General features: G+C 35.6%; 1 protein-coding gene across 23 annotated transcripts in view; it reads left to right on the forward strand.

The window, feature by feature from the left end:
- Positions 1–23,078, forward strand: part of NRXN1 (neurexin 1) — a 673,223-nt gene that overhangs the window by 61,871 nt on the left and 588,274 nt on the right. For 11 of the 23 annotated variants that reach the window (XM_039717321.1, XM_039717079.1, XM_039717199.1 and 8 more), the window contains 3 exons: positions 16,122–16,139; positions 20,733–20,762; positions 21,573–21,584. The exons of 5 other annotated variants lie outside the window; for them this stretch is intronic. In XM_039717321.1, coding sequence (XP_039573255.1) covers positions 16,122–16,139; positions 20,733–20,762; positions 21,573–21,584 — 60 coding nt within the window. The remainder of the gene's footprint in view (positions 1–16,121; positions 16,140–20,732; positions 20,763–21,572; positions 21,585–23,078) is intronic. 7 more of the 23 variants (XM_039717101.1, XM_039717119.1, XM_039717164.1 and 4 more) reach the window with 3 other exon arrangements.

Below are 23,078 nucleotides of genomic sequence, written 5' to 3' on the forward strand. Positions count from 1 at the left end.
TTTTGGTTTGATTCCACACTGGAGTCACAGTATATCTGTAGCTGCCTGTAGAGACCAATATCCATGTTTTCTCTTGATATTTGTTTACTAGTAGCCTTGTGAACTGTAATTTCCATCTTTTTCATAACATCAGAGCTATGTGATTATTTTCTGTGATGAGTGATGCTCATGTCCTAAGGGACGAAAATGCTTTCTCAGAATCTGTTTTTTTAAGGTGCTGTGTAACTCCTGCATGGGTTTTTTTTCCGAGGGCTGTATGGGGGAGGGGTTTTCCATATACATGAAGAATGAGTGGGGTAGACTTCCAGAGTCTACTGAAGTATGTTTTGAAGTATGGATCTCTGTGCCCCAATACATGATATTGTATATTATATGTAAGTTTATATTCACATCATCTCTTCTAGAGAGGGTCCTGTGCAGCAAGGTAATGTGTCCTGTTTTATCCCACAGTTCACCCATTTCTGTTCCTCAGTTCCTTTATAAATATTTTGCCTTCCACTAAAATCACCCTTATATTAGCCTTGAAGTATTTTGTTCACAAACCAATATATAACAGTGACAGGATTTGCTGATACTGCACTGAAAATCAAATTTGGGCATATACGTTTAAAAATTTCTTAGTGAAAAACTGTGTACTTGCCTACTAAGCTGCTGTTCTTACATCAGCCTTGATTCACATGAACAAAATCTCTCAGACTCAGTGGGAGATGCTGCTAGAGACTGAGGACAATGATACATACTTATTACTTTGCTTTCCATGGCAGAGAAGCCTGCAAGAATTGCCTAGGAATTCTTTTTTTTTTTGAGGTATTGCTATTGAGACTCTCTATAGCTTAAGACTGTTCAGCCAAATTCTTTCTGAACAATTGCATATGGGGTGCTATTTCACACTGATGAATGAGTATAATTTTATTTTTTTTTATCCCTGGATATCCCTAGTCTAGCCCTGACTGTTACAATGACCTCCAGCTTCCTCTTATAGCTATCAATAATTCCCCATGCATTGCACAATGGGCAAAGACTTTAAATGGCATAGGGAATCACAATCATGTTCATAATTTGCCCTGAATATATTTTAACTATTCTTTGAAGGTGAAAAAAAGCAGGTTTTTTGTTTTGTTTTTTTTTCTTTTCTTAGCTAAACATGTAATTAAAGCTCATTTTTCAAATAAAATACATAACAATTACCCCAAGAACAAAACAACCAGCCTTAGTGTAATTTATTTCACATGACCATGAGAATTCCTCAGAGGGATATACAGAAACAGATCTGAAATATCAGTATGGTTTTGCTTAATTGGCCCCAATATATACATTTTTTAAAGAAACATTTATATAAAAAGCAAAAATAATCACTGCTTATGAGCAGGGGAAAAAAAAAGGTGCCTTCAATGATTAATAATTGTTCAGAAAATAATTGTTCAAAAAATCAGTGTAAGGACTGATTCCTGAAAAACCTCCCAAGGACAGTGGAATTTGTGGGATTGTGCTGAGTAAGTTACACTAACTCTTACACATTTAGTTTTCCCAAAAGAAATTGCTATTATATTCCTTATTTCCCTCCATTTTAGTTTTTAATTCTTCTTCCATTGTTGTTGTTACTGTTTTTCTTCTTCTTTAACCTGCATGTCATCCTTCTATTTGCTAAGAAAGCCACCAAATTCCAGGAGGGTATAATCAATTTACATACGCAAGTGAGATCAGTTTTATATGTAAATGATACCAAATGAGCGTCACTGCTGCACAATGACTAAACTCTCTGTGCCAGCTTCAGTTTTTTCTGCCCAATCCTGTAATCCCATTGCAATGTTCCTCTTGACCTGAAATTTCCAGTGGGGCATTTATCTCACTTCAGGGAAGTATGGATGCTGTTAGTGCTGCAGAGTGAACTTCTGTTATGCTTTGTACTGCTGTTTTCATCCAGCACATGTGAAACACTTCTTCAGTCCTGGAGAAACTGGGGCTTAGAAGACGTGTGTTGCTACACAAATCAAATCTGTACTCAACTCTTCACTGGATTTGGCCTACATTATTTATTGCTTGTTACTATAGCTATTTTTTTACAAAAGTTTGACAAATAAGAAAAAAATAGTCAATGCTTGTATGAGATTTTTTTTTCCTAAATGCTTTTGTCCTCTTCTTAAACTCCAAAGTGTATGTAGTTGAATGATGCAACTCTCTGAGAAGAATTCCAATTCCAAATTATTTTAGGGGGGGTTTCAACCAGAGATTTGAACTTGTGTTATAAGGGACTTAAACCAGTCTGCATATATTTGAAGTAGCTCTCTTGACTCAGTGGAGATTTACATAACCATATCTTCCATCAGAATCTGCACTTTCCCATTGCGTACTCAAATCAATTTAGATGAAAAATTTATTTGACCTATTTTTACTGTCTCCAATCACATCTAAATATGTATCTGAATGTGTATGCATGTAGGCATCCACAAATCAAACATACAAAGATGGTTTTCATGTGATAGTATCAACATCTTCTGCGTTGCTTTTTTTTCATCTTCTAAAATACCAGTTTGCACAAACAGCCTTGACCTAATTTATAATGTGCAGCTTGGTGAGGTAACTACACACTAGAGATGGCACTAAGCTCATTTTAACTACAACATAAACCCAGATCTTGAAAGCTTTGTGGTAACTTCCATTGCACTAAAAGCTATTGATTAGAAATGCTTCCCTGTCAGAGAGAGGGAACTGGTGAAATTGTGTTCCAGTGACTCACCCTGAGGTCTCAATGGGAGTTGCAGATGATGAATAGCAGCGCAGCAGGTAAACTATGGAATTCATAGAGCAATTCAGGTCTTAGCCCAGCTGTGTAAATTAATGAAAACATTCTTCTCCACCTGAATGGATTCTAAAGAGGATCCCATTGTATGTCATAAGAACGATTCCTGCCCAGTTTTTCTATTCCACTTATTTTTTACTAGCTCTTTACATGTTTTGAGTATTTCAGTTTTACACTTCTCATCAGACTACTTTTTACTGAGGACAGAAAAAGTACATAATGTAGGACATTATATAAATAACATGTCCTTTTTATGTCATTTAATTGTAGTATTTGTTAGGATACATCTTTTACATGTCTTCTAAATCCATACCGATGTCACTTGATACAGGATGTAAGAGAGCAATAACATCAGTGTTGTTTAAGGGTTGGACCAATGCCCAAGGTGGTGTATTTTAAGAATTTGGCCCACTACAGAAAACTGTGGGAGCTCACTAAAAATGCAGACTGAATAAAAATTTGCAGTTGTCAATATAGAATATTGAAGCACGTTCAAAGTGATAAAAGAAAACCACTTGAGACCTTTTGAGGAGAAATGGGGTGTTGGGGAGGGTGAGTTGTTTTGTTTTAATGAAAGTAAAATAAAGTGACTGCTCTCCATGTATTATAAGCATGTTTTGGGAAAAGTTCTTTGATTTTTTTTTTCTTTATTCTTAGAAGCAAATTATTTATGAGAATTAGATGTTCTTCACAATAGACACTTTTAACATGCATTCCATAAAGCAAGACAGCACTTGCTGTAAGCTCCAGAAAACAGAATAAGAAAATGAATCAAGCATTTTTTAACCTGCTATATAAAGAGGCTTTAGAATTGAAAATAATTTAAATTGTGTCGTTAGTGGCTTTTGTACAATTTTTATAGTTTTGTTTTGGAACAAGCTATAATGACAAATTCCTTAAAGTATTTCCTTTAAACAAAAGAACATACAAAAAAATCAAAATCCTGTTAGTTAATACTCCTTTCTCAAATTCCACATCTTCATATACATTAGTTTTTGTTTTGTTGAATTTTGAAGAGACTTATCCTGCAGTTCGGTGTGATCTATTTCTGTCCCTTGGCTTGATGTGACATTCTGGAGTTTTGTGTTAGTGAAGTTAAATCTTTTTCCTACGTTCCATGTGAAGATTGTTTCTGTTTTGGTATGACTAGTTGGACCATAGCTCATCATTTATTGTTCACTCTGTTGGCTGAATTCATTACACCTGCACACCCTTTACATTGCATAAGGCATTGTTATTACATGAATGTTCATATTCCCATGTTGTCTATGTTCTGAGAATCTAATCATAAAAAAATTCTACCTCCTTCAAATATGAGTTTCTCTCTTAGTATATGGAAAATTCTTTGATCAGAGAATATGATTTAAAAAAAATATGCAAGAAATGTTTGTGCTTTGTTTGGGAGGTTTGTTAACTTGATTAAGTACACGAGTTATATGATATTAGGTACTTGTTTTCATCATTATAATTCTGTGAATTGCCTAATGGCACAAATACTCTACCGGAAAGAAATTTTAATTATGGTTTACATGTAGGAGTTTTTCCACTTTGGGAACCTCTGAATTATTCCTCCTCTTCATGAATTAAAACTAGGAACCAGATGATTTTTGTGTTCATTTCAATAATGGACTAACAATCAAACAAGATTTATGTTATTTGCCAGCATTTATCTTACAGAGCAGGATTTTTCTTGTTGAAAAGTTTGCTTAATGCCTTATTATTAACATTTTGCTTTAAAAATATAAGAAATACCATTTTGTATAATGCTTAAGAAGCAACCTCAAAATAATGCAATCTTAGAAATACATTCAGAACACATTTTGTTAGATATATTTATTCATATTACAGGATGAGTGATATTTATATTTCCCCTGTAGCTCCTATAGCTCTGTGTTTAGATGTTCTCATTAACTTCCTTCTAAGGTCCTGCTTGACTCAGTCCCATGAAAGGTCATTACAATGTTCCCTACTGTCCCCTTCATTTGTGCTAAAAGGCAATACTGAGACAACTTTTTTATGAGGAAGAGTTTTTGTGGGAAGATGTTAGACTTGGTTCTGATAAAGTTTTATACCAGAAATAGTTCTTCACTAGAGAATCCTATATTTATTTTTCTTGATGCCATCTTTGTTGTCCTAACCAATTTTCCAGCTCTGAAGGAACTAAAAGTGGAAAATACGCTTTCCTACATTTTCATTGGCAGTGTGCTACCATGCTGATGTATTATGATACATTAATTACATTACAACATGACAAAACAAAAAATAACTTCATGTGACCTGTACTGAAGGGAGTGTAGGCTTAAGAAAAAAAAAAGAAGTGACTGAAGATGAGCATCAGGACAGAGATCCAAGCAATTTCTTTCAGAAAGGAACAAAGGTAATAAGGAAGACTTCAAGAGCTGGTAAAAATGACATTGTAGAAGGTGTCTGCTATATTCCACTTAACCAGTAAAAACAAGCAGATGAGGCCTACTGACAGATTGGAGGAGCTTCACACTCACAGGCCCTGCTCCTCACAGGGAACATCAGCCACCGTGGTGTCTGCTGCGGGGACAACATGGCAGGATATAAGCAGCCAGGGAGGCTCCTGGGGTGTATTGATGGTACCTTCCAGCTACAAATAAGAGCAGAGCCAATAAGGAGAGGCGGTCTCCTGGACCACGTACAACAAAAAAGGAGGGCCTCATTCTGTGTGAATATCAGGCAACTTTGTCTGCAGTGGCCATGGTGGAGTTCAGGACTGAATACACAGAGAAGAGTGAGAAGAAAGCTCACAACAGTAGCCTTCAGAAGAGCTGACCTTGGCCCCTTGGCCTTTTCAAAGATCAGCTCAGAAGAGTTCCATGGGATAAGGCCCTGGAGAAAAAAGGTGCAAGAAACAGGTTAATATTTATGGACCACCTCCACCCCACCCTCCACCAAAAAAAAACCAAAACCAAACCAAACCAAACCCAAAAAACCAACCAAACAAACAAAAAAACCCCACAAAACCCCCAAAAAACCCAAAACAAAAACAAAACAAAAAAAACCCAAACAAACAAACAAAAAAAGAACAACCCAACAACAACAACAAAAAAAACCCACTAAAAAACCAGCCCCTTAAAAAAGCCTGTAAAGGGTGGAAGCAATGACAGGTAGGGCTGGGAGGAATACAGAAGCACTGTCTGAGCATTCAACAGTGGAGTGAGGAAAGCCCAAATGGAATTTCAGCTGTCTAGGGATGTCAAAGACAACAATAAGGGCTACCATAAGTACATTACTGACAAAAAGACCGGGGAAAATGTAGACCCACTGGCCACAAAACATGGGACATGGTGAGACAAGACACGAAAAAGAATGAGTTTTTGAATGCCTATTTTGCCTCAGCCTTTACTAACAGAATCAACGTTCAGGAATCCCAGGTCCCTGAGTAAAAAAGGAAAGAGTAGACCAAGGAGGATGTACTCTTGGTGGAAGAGGATCATGTCAGAGAGTACTTGTGCAAGCTGCCCACATGTAAGTCCGTGGCACCTGATGGGATACAACCATATATGCTGAGGGAACTGTCACCTGTCCTTGTGAGGCCACTTTAGATAGTCTTCAATTAATCATGGCAAATGGGAGAAGTTCCCAAAGATAGAAGAGTGCAAATGTCATTTCCATCTTCAAGAAGGGCAAGAAGAAGGACCAGGAAGCTACAGGCTGATAAGAGTCCCTGCATTCTCTAGGAACAAGATGGAGCAGCTAATCCTGGAAACCATTTTCAGGTGCACTAAAGATGAGAAATCATCAGGATTAGTCAGTATGGCTTCACCGAGGGTAAGTCATGCTTGACCAAATTCATGAGCTTCTATGATGGGTTGACTGATGTGGTAGGTGAGAGCAGAGCACTGAGTGTCGTCTACCTGGACTTTAGGAAAGACTTTGACACTGTCTCCCATAATATTCCCTTAGGGGTGGCATGGCTGACCCAGAGAGATGTAGAATTTCCAACACAGGATATATTCCAGAGCCATTTGACCATCACCTGGGCCATCAACTCTAGGTGACCCAGCCTGCACAGAGAGATTGGACCACATGACCTCTAGAGGCCTTTTCTACCCTAATCATTGTGTGATTCTGTGATTCTGTGCTACTGATTAACTCTTAGGAAGAAAAGAACTAGCTGTCTTGGGTTAATTTCTATAAACCCCAAATATGGGTCTATTTTGAAACATTTACTATTATACTACCATTAGAAATTTTATTTGTGCAGTTCTGAGATGGGAACAGTCATAGATGATAAATCAGTGCAGCTCACCCTAACACCATGGGTTTGCAAAAACAAATGAGGTACAATTTCTCCTTCTCAGAGCCACCTTTTTCACCTATACTAAAATAATGCCTGAATGTTTGTTACATCACTTAGGAGTGTTATAAAAGTTACAATATATAACCTCATGCCAAGAAAATAGCAGTTTAACCAATTCATATCAAAGTGATTAATGAAAACCAAGAATAGCTCTAAAGCATGCCTCTAGCTGCAATACATATAAGTACTCTGAACACATGGAAACTCAATCCAGCTATTCACATGGCTAAAAAACCCCAAAATAATATTCTTTTGCAGTTTCTGTAAAATCTGTGGAGGAAAGAAGAAAAGTATCAGTTTTCACTTTAGCTAAGGATGACCAGATTTTAAGTGAAGAAATGCTGTTTTTTATTAATTGTAAAATTTCTTGTAATTAGATTGCCATTATCTATAACAATTAATTAATCAGAATAACATTCAGCATTAGGATTGAAATGAGTGTAGACTAGTAAAGGAGAAAATTAAGTTCATTTAATAAAAAAAATAAAGATATCTATTTTGTTCACTTGCAGTCACAGATAGCTATGATTAAATTTTAATTTGATGTCAAATTAAGGACGTGGTTACAGTATGCTGACTTTCAGAGTACAGCTTTACTCACTTCAGAGGAAACTCCCATTTAAATGAGGAGAAGATTTGTTCTATATCATTCTAATGTCTTCCAAAGTCAGCTTCAGCTCGGTTCACATTCACAAAATGAATTTCAGTAGTAGCCAAGAAAATTTCATGGTGTGAGCTAAAAAACTATACAACAAAATTATTTTGAATATTGGTATTCTATTTTTAATTATGTACAGTGTGTCTTCAACACTTTTAGCTACTAACTCTCAAGAACACTTCATACCAAATCGTCTTCAGCCGCCTGTGTCACAGTCATGGCATCAGGATAGTACATAAACATTCTTCTCATTTTTTTTTACGAAGACAGTATGTGAATACAAAAATATGGCTGGCTTTGCATGCTGTCCTGCTAATTTTGGTGTTGTACCAGTCTGGGAAGGCACAAATATCCAGCTACAAAGTTAGGGCCTGAGTGAATATCTCAGATAGGCAAAATGTACAGTCATATGTCTCCACTCTTTAGTAAGTTCTATATTGGAGAAATGCTGTATTTGCACAGCCAAGATTGTGCAAGTGTAGATAGCTGCCAGTACACCATGCAATAAAAAGCCAGTAGGACAGTTTTAGGAAGTATTGTGTAAAAATAATATCCCTCTCATGGACAAAACCCATGACCTCTCCTCCTCTGAGTGTCCTGCTGATGTTATCCACTGGATCATCGCCTCCGTAAAGCTGCCATCCAGTTGGAAAATTGCTTCTGCCATTCAATCACTGCACAGCATTTTTACTCTCTGTCAGCTCAGCTAATCCTATTCTATTAATGGGTCTAAGAGACCAGTTTTGCTGAAAGGATGATTGGAGAGGGATCTGATTTCTTCTGATAGTAACTGAACCTGAATTTGCAGCCTCTTGGATAGCCATAATTGACTATCCAAGAGGACAAATTGACAAAGTACAGTGCAACAAGGAAATATTGGGCATGTTTCTACTCTCACATACATCAAAACAAGCATGAGTAGTGATCCCAAAAAAATTTTATTCCTCATTTCACAGCTGTTTATTAAAGAATGTGTTGAAATAAGTTGCATTATGAATTTCTCAAATTAATTTCAAAACAGGTATTCTTGAAATAGAAGTATCTGTGTCACCCCACATCACTTTCATAGAACATAATCTGTACTTGACATTGCTCTCTGCCAACCAGAAAAGTTAATTCTGTATAAAAGGTTTTGATAGGAATAGCCTGAAAATATATTTTCATGTCATGTAGCCAGCAGAGCAAAACTGAGGAAAATCAAAAGGAATAAAAATAATCCCAGGAAGAAAAGTTGTAAAGTGAATCATATACAGTCAGTTTGTAGTTCTAGTCAGTCTATCCATTCTCTGTGGTAGGAAACAAGACCTCTAGTGATTACAGGGAGGAGGCCCTAATGCACAAAGCAAGGTAAAGTGTCTAAATCCCAGAGATTTTCAGTGGAAATTGAATTTTTCAAATCCAGAGAAATAGTTCCAGAGGATAAACAGGAAAAGAGAAGCAGTCCTTAAAGAATATCTGATTAATGAGTAAAATACATAGATTTACATTGTGTTTCATTTCCTACTTATACAAGGAAATTAAAATACTGAGGAAGGAATGTGGTTATTTGATTCACCCTCACATATGAAAATTATTTATTTCTCTTTTCACTACCTCTATTAATATTACTAAATCCAATTATTAAAAAAAAATATATATATGCTTCCTGGTGGTGGTTACTACAGCCATGACAGAGATTCAGGAATGCTTGTTCCAGTGGCTGATGAAAATTTCCTTAAAGTATTGATGTATTGTAGACAGGTCATAAGTATAATAAATATGAGAGTATTTTGGAGAAAAAAAATTAAATTTAATGAGGTGGGAAAATATGGCCAAAGTAAAATTGCTTGGAATGTAATACAATTAAGAAGCAGTCATTTTTATATATACATGATCTCTGCACTGACACTGTAGCAGTATGTATAGTAAAAACTACTAACAGAAGAGAACAAGTAACTTTCCAAAACTGTCAGTTTCAGAAAGCAGATCAGAAAAAGGAGATGAAAGTATCAAAGATGTGCTTATTTTTCAACTCCTATGGTTCCAAGGACACAAAATCCCATTCAGATGTGCAGTATCTAAAAATTTCTAATAAAATAATCAGTAATTAATAGCATAACAATAAAGCAATATTGAGTGCCTTTGTGTTTGATACACTTGTGATAATAAGCACTAGAAAAGTGATAAATCTGCACAGGAATAAAATAGCACAAAAAAACAGTTTTCTCAGAAAGAGTAGTGATTTAATAGTGTCTTGATTTTGATTCTGTTTCTCATTTGTTTCTCAGATACCTAGAGAAGTTATGTATGAAAAATATAAGAGGTGGTAGAAGTAAATTGTGGCTGAAGATATTGTCCTGTTGTGAACCATAGGGAAAATAGATATTTGTCTGAATAGTTTTGGTTTTTTCACCCATTAGATTTGAATTCTTCATGGGAAATATTTCTCAGTGAAATCTTTTTGTAAACGATGCAGAGATTGGTTCTGAGAAAACAATTTATTTTAACACATTTCTGTTTAACAGGGTGTCAAGGTATTTGCTGCTGTTTAGGCTTGGTTTCTGTTCTCATTTAACTAGAGAAAATTCATAGATTCATAGGAGTTCAGTCCAGAATGTACCACTATGAGAATATTAGCCTGACCTCCTAAATGGCAAAAGGCAGAATCTCTTCCAGTGATTCCTACAAGGCAGCCAGAAGCAATGATTGACATACAGTCCCTGTTAGAGAAAAGGTCTGTTTTAAGACTTTAGGGAAGAATTTCCTAGAATTGCCAATTCTTGTTTTATCGTTATTGAATATTTTTGTCTTCTTTTCAGTTTGAACTTTTGTGCTCTTAATGACAGTCTTTGTCTGGTTGAAAGGACTTCTGTCCTAAGCTATCAGGAACTTTTGATAGTTATAGACTGGTTCAGACACCTCTTTATCTTATCTTGGATTTAATCAGAGGGAGCATCTTAGGGCTTTCTTTGTAAGACACGGTTGCTGAGTTTTCTTAGGGTTTTAATGACATGAATGACTGTGGGAAAAGTTTTTTTTCTGAAACCTCTCTAATTTTTTTACTTAATTTTAAATATATGACCACTGGAACTAAAAAACCATGGTAATAGTTTTAGGTATGCCACAAAAATAAGACCATTTTCTATTTCTGTTCCTTATTTCTTTGCTTGAGTACTCAAAACTTGCACTGACACCCTTACTTGCTGCTTCACACTTGGAGCTCATCTACAGTAGCTTAACTTAAATAATCTTGTCATTATTTCATTTCGAAAGCACTTGGGATACTGTCCAGAAAAGATGGCCTCACTTAGAACACATTCATGGATGTTACTAGGATTTACAGAAGCTGAATTTGTGCTGATGGCTTTGTCTTGTAAAAAGCTGGTTAAAAAAAAAAAATCTAATTGTGCCCTAATGATCCTCATTTGGCAGAAAGCCCTGTCCTTATTTTCAGTCAAGGCAGTCCTTTAGTGCTTTTGACAGCATCTTGCCCTTGTCCCAAGGCCTGAACAGGGCAATGCAGAAAAGAAGGGATCCTCAAAGAGATGTAGGTAGAGAATGAAACTAAAATGGGCCAAAATCCTGTTATTCTGAAATTTCTCCTGTCCACCCAAAAAATATCAATAAAGTTCCTGTCATACTTCTACAACCTGCACTGGAAAGTGCTCTGAATGAGTCTATCCAAAGCTGTGTGGAGACTAAGTGGGGCTGTACACTGATTTCATATCTAATGTGGAAATGTAGGAGCTCCTGAGCCCTCCTGCCTAGATTCTGGTAGATTTCTGGATTTTGTTTAAGGATTGGGAAATGCTGTTGCCCTGTTTACCCAATACTAAAGCAAGCTGCAACAAAATCAGAGTATCTTTCAGATATCTTTATAATCAATTTCTGATTATTCATAATTACAGTCAATAATGGCAATCAATATGTGCGGTATATTTTTCAAAAATAATTTCTAAAATATGCAAATAATTCTAATGGAATTTGTCATATACACAGCACTTGAGAAGATTCATTCTCATTACTATAGATATTCAATATATTGCTTTAGTTCATCATTATTGACTATATGACTGTTCATGCTTTATAACATATTTCATAACATACTTCATATTTCCATATCCTTTCCAAATATTTTCTTTTGATCCCTATGTCAATAAAACCAATTTCTCTACTAATTTGAGAAATGAATGGGACAGGCTAAATTACACCTCCCAAGAAATGCTGGGAGCAGTTCCACAGCTAAAGCTTCTCCCTGAAATTATATTTCTGAGTACAGGTTTTTAGAGAGAAGTATAATTATGCATTGTTCTTTGAGAAAAACAAAATATTATACCTTAAACTTCTAAACATCAATTTTGTTGCAAGACGCCTTCATAATACAGCTTTATTTCATGCTATTTCACCACTTGCCATGCTTCTGAATCGCTTTTGAAATTTCATTTATATGTCTGTAGTATGTTATATTCTTCCTTGCTGGAATGTGATTGTGAACTTAATTGTCATAAGAAAAAGAAAAAGCACTATAAAAATCCCTCTGCTAATATGCTATTTCTTATAGTGTTGTTTCTGTTTTTGTAATTTCTAAATACTAATTGTTGTTTCTCCTGTTTGTCATGAAAATACAGTTCTTACATAATTGTGTGGCTAAGGTGTAAATTCTCTCGCAGATAAAAAAAATGTAATATCAGAAATAACCACTAAACATAGAAAGAGTCAGGTTTGTTTTTTTTTTAATCAAGGTTTCCATGAAGAATCACTGAACATTAAAACAATTCTTTAATTAGTAAAAAATATACTGTAAAATATTATTCCCATTTTCATATCACTAAATCACAGTAATATGCTAAAATAATTATAATTGGTTGTGCTTTTGCTGCAAAAAAATATGGAGCAGAATCTGCTCTCAGTTCAGTAGGGACAGCCTGAGACAATTCATCTGGAGATAATAAGCCAGATTCACAGCCTGTGTAAGTTGTGCAGTTCCTCTGATTTCAACTGTGTCACACCAGATTTAAATCAACTCAGTATTTGGCTCGATATGCACAGTCAACAGATTACACACATAGCACCAAGAGCTGACTTTGGCTGGAGGAATTAGGTTGCAAACACAGAAAATAGCAGGGCAATTAATTTTTTAGTGGTGGGCATGGAAGAAGATCTTGGAAATAAGCTTTTGCAGTGGATAAGAACTCTCTAGTTCATCAAGTGAGGAGATTGGTGCAATGTGAAAAATAGAAAAATTCCCACATCTCTTTGAAGTCAGAATGCTGAAGAGCAAGTCGCCTTTTTTTAGGGTGGAAAAGTCCTTGGTAAGATCAGCTGGTGCAGAAAAGGAAAGAGCTGCTCTGTGCCGCTGTCTGCAGCATTTGGAGTTGGCATTTTGGGCCCTAAAACCTTGAGTTCCACTGCTGCCAACAGAGCTCCTCAGCAGACAATAAGGTCTCTCAGAGTGGATGGATAGAAATGTTGGTGAATTCTGTGTGTGGCTGAATCACCAGCAGCTACAGAAATGTGTAGTATGGCTCTACTCTCCTCCAGGTACAGAAATTTTACACCAATGCAAATCTAATGACATAAATGCAGTTACTCCTGATTTAAATGAGGAAATTTTTGTTCCCTCTGAACTGTGATTTGATAGTATGCACAGCTTTCAATGACCTTTCTTTTTTCCTTTCTTTTTTTTATTTTGTTTTGTTTTGTTTTTTAAGAGTGGCTGGAGTAAGCAAAATGAATAAAAACAAGGCTAGAATTTGGGCCTTCTGGCCTCAGATTCTACTTAGAAGAATAGGCTATGCCTAGAAAATGGGAATCAGGAAAGCCAAGTGAAGTGTTAGTGATGTGGAAATACATCAGCCATCACAAACAAACTACCTTAATTAAAGTGCTTTATGCTAACCTAATGTAAAAGCTTCTTAAAGTACCATAAAGAAGCTAATTTTTTTCTTAGATTGCAAAACTGTTTAAGATGATTCAACTTACCATGACAAAAACCTGTGGAGGAATGAATTTTCATTGCTGTTTACTAGTGCATAGGGGTTTGGCTATATACACTGTTTAACTCAGAGTGGGAATTTGACTTTTTTCCATTTTATTTAATTCAAAATGTTTTGACAGCTTAACTTGCTATCACTAAAAGTTTAATCAGTCAGACATTTAGGGGAAGCTGCTCAGCTAGTACAAATCTTTCTGGTGAAAGTCATCAAAAAAGGCATACCAATTACTGCTGAGAGGAGGACTCATGATATAAAACCAAATATGCTAAACCCTGTAACCATCTGATCCTGCCTATGATTTCATTTTCAGAGCCCTTTTCTTTGAGTCAGACATCATGAGGAACTGAACTCAGCTGTCAGCAAGTTCATACACTGGTTTTAAAAAATCATTTTAAGCTAAACATGGCCACCAAAAATAATGCCATGGCAATGTTGGTATTGCAATATACAAATACAGTAGTAACAAGAATTAGATGAAAAAGCCTGAAGTTAAACAACAATTGAAATAACTAATTTATTTTTCATTTAATTTGGGTGGGGATTTTTGACTTAGAAAAAGGAAATTACTGTATGCAGTTAAATGTAGAAGGCTCTTCCAAAAAGTTTTGCTCTTACCTGCCCCAAATATCACATTTTTAGCACAAATATCATGTCCAAATATCACTATTTACATTCTGTATAGAATATAATATCTTTGTCTTGTGAAACTGGGTGTTTCATCATCTCAGTGAATTTTATTCTATTTTTTGGTTTACAGTGCTTGTGAATGGAAAAGTTGAATTATAATATCTGACTGTATAATTAAACCCTTAAACCCTTATTATTCATCATTTATAGCAGTTATTATTTTTAAAGTGATAATTTTTTTAATTATTTGTTGGAATACTGTTGAGTTTTGATGACCATTTTCACTGCTTTCTGCATTAATTTATAAAGGTTTTCACTATGATGAGTGACACATTCTGGGAGGAAATCACTGTGCTTAAAAACATATCAGTAAGCCCAGTTCTGTGTAACTTGTTTTCTTATTTGTTTATTGGGTCACAATATATCAAAATTTGTTTAGTTTCATGGTCACATGAAAAGGCATTATTCCATGGGATGACTCCTTGACAAATGACCAATAATGGCAGAACTAGCCTTCAATTTGCCCTGACTTCTGTGTGCTCTCTTCAGGAAGAGCTGGTGGAGATGGCATAAACTGCAGCAGGAGATCTCCCAGGCAGTCAGACTGCTGTGCTGTCACCCTTCCCCCTTCCCCATCTTTTTTTTTGGCTCCACAGCATCCATCTCCTTGACTTCTATGATGGCTTTCCTTTGTTATTTTACCTTTCCCATTTTATCCTCCTATTCCCTCCTCAGTCATGATCAGAGAAATACTCCCTCAAAGTCACCTTCCCAGTGGAGTAGATGAGGACTATAAGCACCAACATGAGTTTTAGGACACTGAGCCTATTTCTCAGCTTTCAATTCTGTCCACTTTATTAACTGAGATTCAATTCTTAGTCCCCTTTTACTTTGTAAGCTTTGGGAGAACCTTCTTTCCTGTGCCCCATATTGATGTTGGGTTGGATATAAACAATGGTAAATGTTGTTGCTTTGTTGTTGCTTGTTGATAGCAGCCTTTCCTTAGGCAAAATGCCCTGTGATTTAACTGGGGGGCAGAACCCATCCTTGGCACTGCTGTGGCCTTTGCTGACTGTACCAGGCAGAGAATTGATTGAATTTTTTACAATGTGCAAGTTTCTGATGCTGACCAATTCTGTAGGACATGATTCAACAGTTCTGACTCATTTCACCAAGTCTAAGTTCCACTTTTTCCTGGCTGGATTTGGAGATTTGACCCAATAACCAGAGTGCTTCTCTAATGGCAGGATCAGCCATGCTGCCTGTGGTAACATCTTCACAGCACATTCAAGAATTTAAGTTACCTGAAGTTTAAAATCATCTACTTCATCATCCAGGAAAACTCAGAATGGGAAAGTACTAAATTAATTTAGAATCCCTATCACAAATGACTGGTGGTTTTAAAAAACATAGTTACAAAAGTCTTACAAGAAGACCCTCTGATTAAGAACTAACAATAGTAATAGTTGCATGTACAAAGAGCTGCACTAAATCCTGTACAATATTTGCACTTTGGCAAGAGAATTTTGTTTCATATCACATACATTTTGTTAAGTAGAGGAAACACTGCTTCCCTGGTGCTTTTGTTTTTCCCTCTGGATTGTAGCAATGGAGCACTTGCATGTTGTGTTTGATGCCTTGCATGATAAAGACATGCAATGGCAAGTTCCAGTCTGCATGCTGCTTAATGAATGTTTTCCTTTTCTCTCCTTCCCTGTTATGTGCTTACAGAAGACAACTATGTGGAAGGTGGGTGCTTTCTACCTTATTTTCCTAAGCTCTTGTTTTTCCCCTCTGTTCAGTGGGGTTTTTTTTCCTTCTACTTAATGTTATAAAAGTACACATATCATTCAGTACGGTAAGTTGTATTTTCCCCCATAAAGGCATACAAGTTTATCAAACAGATGTGATTTATTTTTTCATACAGAACACAAGCAAAGCTCCTTGGCCTTATTTCTGTAATTCCAGAATATCCCCACTGAATCAGGATTTGTACTCGTGTGATTGATACCATATCCAAAACCTCTCTGGAGATTCGCAGGACTGATTTCTTCTCATGTTCTGTATGAAAAACACTTCAAGAAACTATTTGTCCCATCAATGTGGAGCCTAAATCCTCCAATAAAATAGTAATGCATGTTAAATTCCCATCTCTTAATTGCTTAGGAAAATGGAAAGCGCTTTTCTCTTTAATACCACAAACCTTGCTTACTCTAATATCCTTTACACAAAGCTTTAGGAAAAGAGGTTTTCTGTCTAACTTTTCAGCATAATGCACTTGCCTTTTAGACCTTGTGAAAGAAGCAGCATGTGATTTTAATAATTAAGTTGGTATGTAATTAAGTCCCTTTAAAGAAAGTATGGCATAGGGCAATGGAAACTAAGGCACAATGCCATCTATCCTGAATATTGGTAAGTAAATCTATTAGCTGGTAATACATGCAAATATATGATAGTTTTAAAGTCTTTTTACTTATAAGCTAAAAACTACAGGTACTTTTTTATGTACAAATGTCTAAAAATCTCTCTGGGGTGAATTTTTGCATACTGGATAAACAATTATCCATTTGAAAAAATTAGTTTACCTATCTTAACTGAAAAAAATGGCTTTCATTTTATTTCATTCCAATATTTTTTAAGCTATTTTAAAAGCAAGGACTTTGTAAACTAACTCATATGCAAAGTGACTGTCCTGGCATGACTCTGACCTGGGCTGCTCATGTGAGCCACTCTGTGGCCTGAGTTCATTCAGGTTTTAACTCACAGTGGGCCACTTCCTGTTCAGGGGTGATTTTCTCAGGCCTTGAAGGGCTGAAGTTTCATTTCTCTGTGCTGCTGTATTCAAGGGTGAAAAAAGGTGCTCAGATTTAGCACATAGATGATGCTCTGCAATTTTATTACTATATATGTTTTCCCAAGGAGAAGGAAAATCCAAATAATTCTGGTGCTTTACTTGTGGGCATTGTCATGCTCATACACGTCAATAAAATTTCATTTTCAATGTGAGATAAAAATGTATTCAGCAACACTGAATAGAAATTCTAGTTGAAAAACATAAAAGCCAAGAAATAACTACCTAATCTTGTATTTGATCTGTGCATAAAACTCTTACTGGTGTCAACATGAGTCTCAAAATTTGAATTAGGTTCAGTATAACTAGATAAGGAGGTTCAATTGCATTTCACATATTCATTTATGCACAGCAGTACAAGATAAAACCTGGATAACTGTTAATCCAGACTTTACCTGAACCTAATTCTTAAAACTGCAACCTTAAATTTATTCCAACACAGGTCTGGATACTTATGCATACATTAAAGTTACAAAGTATGAATATGTAAAAATGGAAGCAGAGAATTGTATATCCTAAGCACAACTTGAAATCTGAGCTAAAATTTTTCATCTTTGATCTCTGTGATATCTGAGCATCTCTGTAAATTAGGCGACATAAGCAAACAGAAATATGTAATATTCAGTTTTGTATGTACTGCTGGTAAAAAGGGCTACTGTTTTTTCATTTTACTGAGGCTGTACCGCACTTTAATACCTTCGCTGCAGGTTTATCACATTTAAATTTTGTTTTGGCCTGTGCTCTGCATGGAACTCACACACCAAACTATGGTATACTACCTTCATATCCTCTTTCATTATCCCACTCTGTGCTCCTTAACTCTCTCCTCTGAGAGGCAAGTTCAGGAGAGAGTTGCAGTGGATCACACATGAGGGATTCCTTCTAAATCTTGAATTCCTAATTCACAAAGAAATTTAAGTAATGGTGCACAAATGAGTATTTTCAATGTATGGGAGCCCTATACGTGGCTACTTAATGATAAAACTTCCCAGGTCTATTAAAAGCAGACTTTCATTTTGCAAATCTAGCAGTGATTCCTCTCATGACAGATTTAGCTGTATCATTTTAAACCCCTCTGTGGAATGAACAGGTACCGTACTAGTAATGCTTCACTCTTCAATAGCCTTCACCCATAGACTGCAAAAATATAAAATAAGGTAAGTATCATCATGTGCCTTTAGCAAGGGAGTATAGGTGACCTTACTGCTTGCAAATAAAGTAGCACAAAGAGTGATACAAAATATAGTGTCTTGAGCATTAGTACTGAATTTTTTAATTGGTAGATGTTTGGTTTGAGCAGTGTATGTCTTTTACATTCACTTGACTGCATTTTTTCATTGAACAACACTGACTCTTAAAATTCAAGCAGTTTTTATGATGTCTTCAAGAGGTATTTCTGGTCTTTACATTTTTTCTTCAAATTGTATAAGAGTAATTTATTTGCAACTGAGCAATTTTGTATATAATTTTAACAAAAATAGTAGCTATCAAGCAGTGGTAATCTGAAGCTAGACTTTTGTTCAGGTTCATATAGCTATGAAGTTCATATATAAATGTGAGATAGTAAGAGATCACCTTTTTTGCATTCCCCTGGGAGAATCACAGGACAGTGATTTGTTCAAAAGACCTCACATAAGGTGGTGGCTGAAAAGTCACTGTTTAAAAAAAAGAAAGAGATTAAAGAAAAAGATGTTGCAATGTTCAACTGGTTTAAATTTTTCTTTATCAAATACGATTAGGGTCAAGTCAAAAGTCTGGGATTTATCACTATAGTTGCCAACAACAAAAAGCTAGAACCCAAAAACAAATTAATCAATCACAAAAAGAGACTAAAACTTCCAAAGGCCATGTGGCAGAGGATCCAAGGAAGGACACCCAGCACTAAAATAACGAATTAAATAATATCACCTGGTCTTTATATTCTGTGTATTCAGCAAGCCTCTCTTACAGCAACACTTACAGAGAAAGAACACCCATGAAAACATTTCTATGCTCTTTCACAAGCTGCAAACTGCCAGTTCAGCTGTGTGATGTTTTCCAAGCAATGCTGATGCAGGCATCCCCTTCAGGATCACAGTCAGCTTTCATTTACATTGCTGTGAGCCCCAGGTAATCCCACCAGCTGCAAAGCTCTGTATTTGGAAACAGAATTTATTGCACAAGAGATCAGGCACATCAGGCCCTTCAGTTTAACTACACATCTAAAACGAGTGACATTAAAAAGCAATAATTCAACAAAACCATTGTTAGACTACTTGGAACATCACTTGAGATTTGGAACTGATAAGAGAAGAATCATTTAGACCAATTGCAGTTGGGAGTATCTTCTTTGAACTACCCCCAAGTAGCGTGAGTCATTTGTGCACCTAATTTTCTTTGTGAATTAGAAATCACAGAAACTCTCTCTCTAGGAAGTCTGCTCTCCAATGAAGAGAAGGATATTTTATTTCTCACCTTCTTTGTGTGAATTAATTTCAATTAATTGCAATTAAGAAAATAATGTATGTTTTTTTGAGAAGAGGAGCACATTTAACACATGAACAACCAATAATTCCTAAAATGGATCCTAAAACAGCTAAATTCAACAAGAATAAGTCTGGTTTTTAAATCAGACATAAAAAATGAAAAACCTTCATATATCTAAGAAAAATATTCTCTCAACATCACATTTTATTCAGTGAGATTTAAGTATCGTTTTATTATCATGAATTTAAAAAATTAATATTTTTCCTTGAAGAGTAACAAAATTTGGCTCTGGATGAGTGATTATCATTATGGACATCTGCTTTGAAATGTCACTAGACCTATTCTGCTGTGATGGGATTTCATCTCACAATATAAGTATCAAGCAAAATCTATTTCTCACAGATTGAAGAATCTGTCACTTAAATTTTCTTTATTACTATGTATTTTATATTGCATATGTAATAATTTGCCTTCTCTGGAACAAATTCATTCTACTGTCACATCTCACACAAATAAGGAGACATTCTTTGCATTATCATTTCAATGTGATGAATAAATTTAATTTAATTACCTGAAATGCTCATTTTTATGAGGGGAAAAAGATCAGACCCAGCCCATTTTTCAGGTTTAAACTTCTCCAGGGTTTAAACATCATTTCACATGTAGAGGACAGGAAGTCCTCTCAGCAAAGTGTTCAAAGCAATATAATCAAAACATTATAAAGACAGATTATTAAATGAATTGGTTGGATTTGAAAGCATTTTATTATTTTCTGTCAATGCAAATACTGCACAGAAAAAAAAAAAAATGCAATAAAACAGCACCCGGTGTTTCAATTGCAGTTCTGTTACTTGTAGCCCAAAGCATTCCAACCAGTGGTTGAAAAATGCTCTTTGATTTCCCTCTGTGATACAGACATCTTATAGGAAACAGATGCCTGTCACAAAACATTTTTGTCAGTGTGACAACACCACCTTCCCGTGCTCCCTTGTTCATTGCTGACTGTGCTCTTGTTTCCCTTCAAGGTCTGGCGCACCTGATGATGGGCGACCAAGGTATGGGCTCTGTTCCTTTTCCACTCTGCTTTCATTGTTTCTTCTTGTTCTGTAGCTGCTTTGAATCCATCACTGCAACCGATGGGCAAATGCTTGAAAGCTGTCTTTGGCTGCAAAGAAACACATAGTTTTAGTCACATCTTTTTCTTGTTTCGTTTTTTGGTTGGATTTTTTTTTTTTTGTTTGCTCCGTAAGCTTTTGTCCTTCCTGCCTCCTCAACTCCCCCTCTTGCAAAACAGTAACTAAAAAGAGGTGAGAGACATAAGAAAGTGATTATGAAAATTTTGTGTATTTATCAGAAAATACAATTATGGGTGATCCAATAAAAGATAAACAAAGTGCCAGACCACTCTTCAGATAGCTCCTGAAAGAAGATGCTTCTCTTGTAACATTGTACACATTGAAGAGTCCATTTGCATTAATGCATGGCTGATTGGAAATGTGCAGAAAGCACCTGCTCCTGGCTTCTGGAATGCTGAGTACAATTTTGCTACCTAACAAAACCAGTGATTTTTTTCCTCCTAACCATTGTCCATGTTACCTTTGTGACAGTCTTTCTTATCTAAGCATGGGTTATTTCTGTTTTTTGCTGCATGTACATGATTGGGAAGAAATAAACTAAATCCCTAATATGACACTGATTGCATCTCCATTTGTCTTCAGACACTTACCTTATACTTTGTCTCTTCATGTTCAGATACTATTGCATTTACATGTACTCATGACTCTTACTGTTGTTTCTCTCCTCTTCTTTATTCTCTTTTTGTCTGGAAATGCTTTCTTCATGGAACCATTTCACCAAATCCATAGGTAAAAGTAAAGGTATTACATGATTTTCTTTATTTTTAATGCCATCAGTATATTTTAATGTATGTATAAATGATGCAAGTAAATGTAAAATTTTTGCACTGATAACATGAGGTAGGTATATTCTTACAGTAAATATTACATGGATATCAAGGTAAGGATAATTATCCTAAAGTACAGGCTGACCATTTTCTAAGTTTGTTTCCTGGTTTTGTGAGGGATGTGAAGCTTTGGCAATGATAAAAGAGGCTACAGCTCTAGGAAGTGTTCATGATGAAGTAACAGCCACATTTTGAGGTTTGCCTTTTTCTGTTCTCAAAGAGCTGCAGTCTAAACCACCAGACACAGAAAAAAAAAGTGTGATGTTGTTCAGTAGAGGCTCTCTGGAGATAAACTGTGCAGGGTCAGTCCACAGCTTGATGTACGTTTTACATGGGAATAGCACTAACTTTAGCAAGTCTTTGCCCTTAGAGTTCCTTTTATATTAATCACTTGAAGCGTGTCTGAGATAAGATTTGGACAAAGGAATGAGGAAGAAAAAAAAGCCAAAGAGAAGTGTGGGGTTTCTTTCAGATTTTTTTTTTATTCTTTTTGTTTTTATGTAAAGAATGCAGTGTGTTTACTTCCCTTCTCCCAGAGGAAAAAGTGCAGTAGGGGCAAGAATTTTTTCCTGTATAAATAAACAGCAGGTTTTGCTACAAGGACATTTGTTCACAGGCATTGTGTAAATATATTTTTACGATGAGAAGGTGGTGATCAAAAGCCATTTAATCTCTGTTACATATGACAAATAATACAGTTCTATTCATCTTGAGCATTTGTCAGGGGTGCCTATTCTTTGTATAAATCAGAAATCCATTCTCCATGGTCATAGTTTCCTAACTAGTTAAATTAGAAAAAAGCTTCCAAGTTTGTTGGTGTCTTGGATGATTTAGTGTGTCCAAACCTGGGAAGTTCATGTAATGCAACGACTGTAAATACAAATCTGTAGTGTCCCTTTCCTCTTCATATCAGACCCCCTGGAAAGACTCTGTACCTGTATAGGTGGGATAACATTTGTGTGTGTTCTGGAGCTCTAAGTCTTCTTACTCAGGAACAGTTTTAAGCAAGTATGAAAAACAATCTGCTCATTTCTTTATTTTCTCAGATCATGTTGTTTTGTATGCTATATGACTGATTCTTTTGTATCTTAACAGTACATAGTATGTGTGATTTCCTAATTACTTATTATTACTATCTTATTCTTAATCACTAGATATCTGGCTGCAGCTACCTTAAAATTACATTTTTTATTAAATGAACCTTGACACTATTTTATTATTACTATCTTATTCCTAATCAGTAGATATCCTGGCTGCAGCTACCTTAAAATTACATTTTTTATTAACTGAACCTTGACACTATAGATAATTTTTAATAATAATGCAAAGTTATATTTCTAGATTGTTCTGTACACAGAATAAATTATGTAGCATGTATGGCATCAAAGTTGGTTTTTTTATGAAAGGA

This window comes from Passer montanus, unplaced genomic scaffold, assembly GCF_014805655.1.
Source record: "Passer montanus isolate IOZ18808 unplaced genomic scaffold, ASM1480565v1 scaffold102, whole genome shotgun sequence".
Classification (NCBI taxonomy): Eukaryota; Metazoa; Chordata; class Aves; order Passeriformes; family Passeridae; genus Passer; species Passer montanus.